The 9,064-nt window shown below is 41.0% G+C and overlaps 1 protein-coding gene across 1 annotated transcript in view; it reads left to right on the forward strand.

Moving 5' to 3' along the window:
* Positions 1-6,855, forward strand: part of MPPED1 (metallophosphoesterase domain containing 1) — a 51,542-nt gene extending 44,687 nt beyond the window's left edge. Inside the window, exons 5-6 of the mRNA XM_009648771.2 lie at positions 3,029-3,142; positions 6,737-6,855. Of these exons, the coding sequence (XP_009647066.1) occupies positions 3,029-3,142; positions 6,737-6,855 (233 nt within the window). The remainder of the gene's footprint in view (positions 1-3,028; positions 3,143-6,736) is intronic.
* The last annotated feature ends 2,209 nt before the right edge of the window (positions 6,856-9,064 follow it).

The following is a 9,064-nucleotide window of genomic DNA, read 5'->3' on the forward strand; positions in this document are numbered from 1 at the left end:
ATTCCCCCCCTTTCCATGTCTCCGTTTTTTTTTTCTTTTTTTTTTTTTTTTTTTGACTTCTTAAGTTTCTACCGTCCACCAAGGATTTTCTTTTTTAAAAGTTCCCGTTTCTTTGTCTTTTTCTTACTGATGCATCAATAAATGGCTCAGGCACAGAACTCTCTGCCTGAGGGCATCAGTTGTTGGTCTCCCTGACACCCGTGGCAACAAATATATGATGCTTCAAAAGAAATGAGCACTCTGCCTAACTTACAGAACCTCCTCGTTGTGTAGCTCTGTCCACAGACATTTTGGGAGACCAGCTCCTCCTTGACCCTCCCAGGCAATTATTTTAACCAGAAAGCTGATTACTGTTGTTCTCATCTTGGACAGCATCACTAGAGCTGTTCCTAATGATCATAAATAGCAATCAGTACTCTTGCAAATTCCTCTTTTTTTCTCCAGCGTGGCTGCCTAAAGTCTGTCCATCATCCATTTTCTGTGCTGCTTTCTCATCCCCTCACTTCAAAAGAGCGCGCATCCTCCTAAGCCAATTAATACTACATTATTGGGTAGATTTAAATTTGCCTGCATGATTTAGATGCAGAAGCACTATTAAGAGTTAATGGACTTTGTGTTTCTAAGTCAGTTAGGCACGTAACAAAAATATGATTAAATTTTTTTTTAGTGTTTTAGAGTAGTGCTTTGGGACAAAACCAGGACAGGGATATACAGGAGGTTCACACAGGATGAGAAAACAAAGGTTAAACCAGCTATCATTTACCATTTTATCAGTAACCTGTTTATTATTAATAAAGATTGCCATGTTCTTCATAGCTTATGAAAGACAGTATTCATGATTATTGGATAGGTGCTAGTGCTCATTCCTATATCAGCATATTTCTGTTACTTTTATGTATAGCGTAACTTTTAAAGTCTTTTCTCTGATTCCTAAAGGTCTGTCTTTATGGTTCTTTTATTTCTCTTCAAAAAGTTCACTGTTCTTTTCTTTGTTTGTTTTTAATTTAATTTCACCTTTAAGTCTTCATTTGTAGCTGTCTGCTTGATTGTCTATGACAAAGATTTATACTTTCCTGACAGCTGCAGAAACCTGTTTCAAGTAACCAAACATTAAAAAAACCCTAAGATGAACTCTAATTGTTAGCTAGGTGTAATCAATTATTCTTAGTTTGTGTAGTCAGGTGTACATAATAAGCTGCAAACATATGGGAAAGCTTCAGAAGGGTGATAATGCATGTAAACAAAAACATGTTCAACATAAATAATGCTTAATTTAATGGAGAAGTTAATTTTATGGATTTTTGTTTGTGAAGTTTTTGAAGTGGAAATACTTTAGGCTTTATGTTCACTACAGACATTTTGATAATTAACTGTTTCCAATCACTGAAGTAAAAAAACCTATGGTTATAACACATTGGCTCTGAAAAAAAGCATGACTGGATTCCAGAGGAGCTGCTGGCCACACTTTGACATCTTAAATACTTATTTTCTACAGTGAATTTTGACCTGTGTTGGATACCAAGAATGACTGGTAAAATCAGTTACCAGAACCGAGCATTGCTCCGCTCTGTCTGTTCAGCAAGGCTTTCTGTTCGTACATCCCCCGCGACAGGAGCCCAGCAGCATCTTCAGAGGCGTCTGAACGAATTATGAGCCTATGGCCGCTATCAGAACTTCCTCTTTTTGACACATAGGATGCTGCATTCCCAACTCATTTCTGAAAATGGGACTTAGCTCTTTGAGTGACCATGATACGAGGGCAAATTTTTACCATTTTCATAAAACCCCGCAGTATACTGAGCCCAGTTTTCAAGCACTGGCATCTGAAGAGGAATTTCTTGATGTGTGAACCTACCCTGAAGCTCTAGCAAATCTGAGAGCTTTTCCAAGAGCTTGAATACCACAGGTCTGGTCTTTCAAGCCAGTTGGTTAGCTGCTATTTAGCCATGCTTGAGCGGACCTCAAAAGTAAACACATGAAAACCAGGTGCAGACTATTTACTGCTCCGGCTGACTAGCGTTTTCTCAGAGGCAGACTGTATTCCTGCTATTGCAGCAATCGAAGTCAGAGATGCAAAGCTATATGACAGGCATGCAGGGAAAGTACCAGAACAACTAAAGAGAACAGAATGATTGTATCTTGTAGGTTTCCAAATTTGAGCCTGGTGAAAGTGGCAGAAAAATAGAAGGAAAACAAAGATGGGTTCTTGCAAACCCTCTTAATACAACAGCGTCCTTCTTATACTACTACTTTGAAGGAAACACGAGACTTCAGTTGGCAGTAAGCATCCCTCTGCAATATGTTTTTAGACATATAAGCAAGTTGGTGTGCATTTTTGTCTGTGTTCGTAAAAAATGCATTTTTATACAAACCTTGTGCAAGTAAATGTAGGAGTTTAAAACATCTGTTGCAGAGGGGCTGAGTTTCTCTTCCTAGCTCAGGTCCATGGATTGAGGCGAGTGGGGCTTGCTGTGTCATGAAGTGCTTAAACAGGTTTTACTTGAGGATGCTGGTTTTGGGCAGGCTGTGGGTTCCTCCCCTGAGTTCTGTTACTGTAAGATTCAATGTGATAACAATATAGTTTTATTAGCAGCACAGATTCCGTTACATCGAAGTGTTCAATTTTAAAAACTAGATACCAGGACTAAATGTAAATGGCTAAATGTTGGTTTAAATTCTTTAGAGGCTCACTTCAGACATACGGCTCTTTACACCTCACTCTCTTTTAAAGGAAGAAAAAAGATAAAGCTTTGAATTTTCCCATTAACAGCAGTGCAGAAATGCTTTAATTGCAGTATTTTTTTTCCTTGAAAAAAAACTGGCAAGAGTTATCATAGTCCTTTTTCTTCAGATGAGCTTTTATGGTTTTCCTTAAGTATTTTTCCTTCCTTCCTCTTCTACTACCAAGGCAATTCGTCTATGGCTGCTTACGAAAAGCCACAAGACATGAAATCTCAGAAACACTGTATAGCAGTACAGCTTTCTAGATAACCTGTCTTCTTTTAAAGTTTTCCTTTCTTTTCCAAAGGTTTTCTGGACTGGGTTCCTAAGAAAATGCAACGGGTAGGATGTGTTGAGCTGCTGAACACAGTCCAGAGACGAATACAGCCAAGGCTTCATGTTTTTGGACATATCCATGAAGGTCAGAACACATTTCTTTCTATATATATTTCAAAACCACAAACACAGAAGTTGTCTGGTTTAACTGGCACTTTCAAATGTGCATGTCTGAACTGAAGCACTTCTGGAATTCAAATACTTGTTTAGCTGCATATACAGAGATGAAGTTGGCTGATACCCACATTTCAATATTTGTACTTCAGCTTCTCTTTCAGTTTCTACATCTATAAAATAGGGTGATGCTTCCTTCACAGAGAAGATTACTGTGAATTTTAAAATAAGAACATGAGTCCAGTAGTTACAGAAAGTAACTACTAAATATTAGGATTGATGGATTGTATTTTCCTCTGCTGGATCTCTGTGATTTAAGATAATTCATGTAAGCTCTCCGTGTCTCAGTTTCTGTGTTTGTAAAATGTGCAAGAGTGCTTTGGGGGCTGCTTCTAAGGCTTAATCTTCAAGATTGTACAATAAAGGTTGTCTTTCCCCATCAGTGCGTATATGAAGTTAAAATCAAGAGGGATGTCACCACTGAGTCATGTAGAAGTTCAAGATATTTATTCATGTATTTATTTGCTTTGGCAGGGGAAACATTTTGTACCCAGACAAAACAAAGAGGTTCTCTTGACTATTTGATTTTTAACTGGAAAAAAATTAGTTCCCTTCACATAAGTCAGTAAATGGTGACAAATATGCTCCACTGAAGACAGTGACAGTAGGAGTTCATCTCCAGGCAAAGGGAAAGGTAGATGCTGTCTGCTATAGAGAAGTCTGTCCTGTTCATGTATCATGGCAGCAAGACTTCAAGCAGTGCCCCTACCAAAAGAAACCACTGGGCTGTGCAGAAGCATACCGTTGGCATGTAAGTGTGTATTATCAGCTGCTTAGCTCTTGGCAATGTTAACTTACTGGCAGGAAAAGGTGCTCCACAGCTGCCAGTTTCTGCTTCTGGGACTGCTCCAGCCTTCAAAGGATACCTGTGGGTCTCAGACACCACTGTAGAAATAAACGGAGAAACTGGAGTAACTGGCACTCAGATAATTCTGGTTTTGTGAAGAACTATTACCCTTCCCACTCTGACTTGCTACTGGGCACTTTCACCGTGCTGGGTTAGGAGTGACATTGGTGAGAGGTGTGCTGGTGTAAAATTGATGGAGAAGATCTTTGTTTTACAGCTCAGGGATTAAGTCTGCTCTCCTCATGTGTCTCATCTGCATTGACGTGTATGTTAATGGCCAAGGTGCTGTACTCTGTGTTACATCACAGAGTAAACAAACAACGCATAGGCAGTATTTTTTCCTAACCCTTTGCTATTATGGCAGTCTTTGAGATTCTGTACAAGGGAGCTGGTGAATACAGTTCAACCTCATTGTCTTTTCAGAAATCGTAAGCCAAGTGGGTTGCAGGGGCTATAAGCAAACACTTAGCGAGCCGTGAAGCTTCAGGCAGGTAAACAAAATCACATCTGCTAAGACCAAGCCCAACTTTGGCTCTCAAGGGAAAAGAATGGCACCTCCGCAGAATGGTAAATCCTGTGAATTAATACAGTTGGCTCAGTAGGTATCAGAACACAGAAACAAGCTACTCTTCTTGTTAACTATCATAATTTAGAGAAAACAAATGGGGAACTGCATAGCCTGTTTTGCAGTGGGATGCTAAATCTCTGCAGAGGAGAATTCCCATTGCAGACAGCCTGAGCAAACGAAGCTGCTCTTTGTAGAGAGAATGCATGATTTGAACAGATGAGTTCCTCCCCTGACTGAGCGTAGCTACATCTGCAGCAGTCATTTACTGAACATCCGGGAGGAAGGGATGCTTAGAAGAGATGTTTCCCCTTTGTGCTGCTCTGTATGCCAAAAAATACCTCTACACATGGGCTTGCTGCTGATCGACCCACGAAAGTGGCAAGCAGCACGGCAAGGACTCCAGCTAAAATCCTGGTTTGCCCATTACAGCCAGTACTTGGCTGAGGTCATGGCCAAGGAAACTCCGCTGGCGGCGTGGTAGGAGTGAAAACTGTAGCATTAGGAATCTTCCAGCAAAAGGAACGTATTAGCGAGCTGATTCTGTTCTCTCCAAACGTGTAGCCGAGGAGACAGAAAGTCCCAGCAGCAATGCTGACTGTCCTCCGTGCAGTTTGTGTTTTACACAGAACAATTGTTCTGTGGCAAACAGCAAGTGATTTAAAGAAATGTCTGTGACAGGAACCTGACAGAGTTTTCTTCCCTCCCTAGTCCCTAATTATAGTGTGGTTTTTCCATGGGGAGTCCAGGAGGCCCTGCATTATTCAGGGTATTTTAAGGAACAAAAAAAGAAAGGAATTTGGCTGCCGTTTCTTTGTTTGTAAATTCTGCAACTAACAATGCTTCTGTAAAATACGGCATTGCACTCAGAATAACTGTAGGATCCTAGGTACCTGGGATTTGAATAGCCGGAACTCGGTGTATGTAGCAATGAATACATTTCGCTATTAACTTCATTAACAGTCAGATTGAATCTTAGTACAAATGCTTTCTACCGAGCGATTTCCCCAAAATCATGTATTTCTGATTGTGAATGCAATTTCTTCATATTGATCTTAATTTTTCAATGCAAGCTGCCAACATTAAGCTTTCAGTTTTAGTGTAATCAAGCTTATGTTTTTTCCTAGTCATTCATGAAAAGATTTTTGACAATGGAGAGTGTCTCTACTTTTTCATAACACCGGGGCAGTTAAAGGGCTTCTTCTCCACTTTCCGAAACAGCATTTCACTGCATGGCTACAGGCATTAGAGCTGGAAGTTTGATTTTCTGCAGATTTAGCTCTGGAGTTGTTTGGCTTGGGTGTCTAGTCAGACATGAAATGTAGTTAAAGGCTTTTCAGCACTGGTGAGACATGCAGAAGCGTGTTTTCTCCTGTGGAAATGTTACGGTGTCTCAAGGTGGGAGTTCACCTTGTCTGTCAGAGAATGCATTAATAAAGCCTTTTTTTTTTTCACCGCCTGGGCAGGCATTTTAGTGTCTTCCCATCAAGTTTCATTGAAATTGGTCAGCAGGTTCAAACACATGGGAAGGAGAAGTTCATACTAGACAAATCCCACCCAGGTGTGCATTCACACACACTCCCCTTAGTCAGGCCATGGTTTTTCTTCATTGGTTGCTTAAAAGATGCACAACACAGAATAAGAGGTGGAAAGCTGAAAATTGCCCAAAGTTTGCTGCACTGATGGCTGCAAACCTAAATGATCAGAAGTACAGTTTTTTCAATGCTGTAAATGCCTAAGCTCTATCTTTCTCAGCCTTTCCAAAACAGAAGATTATAAGAAAAAAGTTCTGTAGAGAAAAATATTGTCTGTCTAAGGAGGTTTGGCAAGCTGGCTGCCAGAGATCGTAACCACTAGCTTGTGAGGGACCGTTTTGCTTTTCTTACACAATTTAAAAGATGGCAAAAAGTTCTCCTGTAGGACAGAGATGGTATTAATTCAGGAGACCTTTATGTTTTGCATGAAGAGAATTTTTAAATTCCTTCTGCGTAATAAATGTGGCACTTACCGTTGTGTGATAAAGGTGAATAATTAAGAAAGAAAGAAGATAATAATGAATAATGAGAGTAACGGGAGTTTTTCTTTCTTTGTAGGTTACGGTGTCATGGCTGATGGAACTACTACCTACGTGAATGCATCTGTGTGCACTGTGAATTACCAGCCACTTAATCCACCTATAGTTATTGACTTACCTACTCCAAGGAACACATGATTATAATGAGGATTTAAAGTTGTGCCCAACACATTAGCAACTTTATATTGCTGGCTGAGAATCCCAATAGGGAACCATTCAACAAAAAAGCAAAAACCTTCTTCTTTTTTCCCTGCTAGCTCTTCACAGATAAATTTTGAGTGGCAAAAGTGGATGAGGAACAAAGACATTTTGGTGCCAGAAACAGATTAAAGACTTTAACATTTCACCATTAAAATACTTGTGAACGCAGAAAAGTGAATGCATTCCACATATATATACACATATACATATATCTCTCTCTCAAGTAGGGACTTTTGTATATACCGTACATTATATTGGACTTATTAAAAGAACAATGTCTTTCAAAGGAGTGTTTCTTTAAGAAAGTTGGCAGTTTAAACTTAAGTGTTTAGACTAGGATTTCCTCATTTCAGATGTTTCCCAGTGAGCTCTTGGTAAAAGAAAAACGATGGTAAAGATGTTTCCCCTTAATTAACATGGCAAATGTGAAAGATGGTGCACGAATGACCAGTCACAGGAGGAAAGCTATTACTTCAGGTCCTCCAGGTCTAAGTCTTTGCATCTATTCAAAACCAGTGCAATAGAGGCCCTAATTCACTGTACTGAAATGAAGTTTTACTACATCTGGCATTACAGATGGTAAGGGAAATGGTGCATATTGCCGGCATGCTGTAAACAGCTCAACATTCAAGAAGGGAGACTGTGTTAAGTGCAGTATAAACTCAGGAATTTGTAACCTGGACTCGCCTGTGAAAAAAAGGATGACATTTCCCTTAAAAAAAAAAAAAAAAAAAAGAGGAAGAAAAAATATAACTCTGTTTTCATATGGTAAGGCGATATGTGATTGTATGTAAAAATTAAAAAAAATCCACAAACCCCACAAAACCCCCACCCAATGTTCAGTAGTGGTATTCTAAATAAAACCCACTGGGACTATTTGTTTAAAACCTGTTAATGGGACATGCAGCCAATGATGGGATTACTGGTTTGAATTTGGCCCCAGTCAGAAGTGATTAAATGTCATTGCGCTCCTTTTGTCCTTGGGGAACGTGCTGGATGTCAAGCAGAAGGCCTCACACTCAAGGTGGAGTTTGGGCGTTCGCTTCTGGGTGGCAACGTAGCAGCATAAGCGCGATGAGTGGTGGGTGCACACCAATGGGTGCAGAGCAGGGGTCGCCTCACAAAACCTGTCATTGGTGTTTGACAGCTCACGGACGCTGCTGAGAGAGGCCCAAGACAAAATCATCAACCAAGTTGAGATCCATCTGTCATGTTGCAGGTGATGCCAGGCAGAGCAGGGGACGTGTCAGGAGCTGGTTGAGATGGCCAACGCTGGTACTGCCCAGGCCATTTTCCTGCAGGTTAACAGGGGTGTTGAAGCTGCTGGGATTTTAGTCCCATCCTAGGCAGAAGCTTGAGAATTGATTACAAACCCACCCAAAAAAAAGTGCTTCAAACGTGCCTGATAAGAAATTAGTTTCTGCCTTGAACTAACAACATCTCCATGTGCAAAAGAGGAGCCTTTGCCTTGATGGAGATCATTTAACTGCAGTATTCTGAACATGGACATCCTGAATTTGGGGCTGACGGCATCTAGTTACCAATCTTGTTCACACACCTTGGGCAAATCACCGTGCTGCCAGTACAGGGTTGTTAGCAGGTCTGTGCGTAGCCCACATCTGCACACACGCAGTGGATACCTAACTCTGTGTGTTACTTTTTGCCTGATACATGGCATGCAGCAGCATGTAATTTATACACATACATGAATTAAAATACCCTTGTGGCAAAACCAGGCTGTGTCAGCCTCAACTCTAGGCGAGGTAGGCAGAAACGCCACATTTTGCTGGCTCCCCATGGGCTCTTCCAGCTGCTGCCGGGAGCAGCGGCATTCGAGCCCCGGAACTTGACTCACACTGGGGACCCACCAGAGACCACCAGAAACCACCAGAACACGTGACAAGTCCACGGGTCAGTCATTTTTTGCGAGCTGTTGGGTGGCTCAAGTCTAAACTAATGTGCTGCTTTTTCCTGAAATGAAACCCAAAACAATTGTCCGTGTCCTGCAACTGGGTTTTGGGCGAATAGTTCACAAGCGCATGAGCAGTCTGCCGTGAATTCAGCCGGGCCCACTTTTGTCAAAACTATGGGTGTAGGGATTGCAGGATCAGCTCCTAAATCAGCAAGGACTGAAATTCACAGTTGA

The sequence above is a fragment of the Egretta garzetta genome, unplaced genomic scaffold, assembly GCF_000687185.1.
Source record: "Egretta garzetta isolate BGI_Z169 unplaced genomic scaffold, ASM68718v1 scaffold81, whole genome shotgun sequence".
Lineage (NCBI taxonomy): Eukaryota > Metazoa > Chordata > Aves > Pelecaniformes > Ardeidae > Egretta > Egretta garzetta.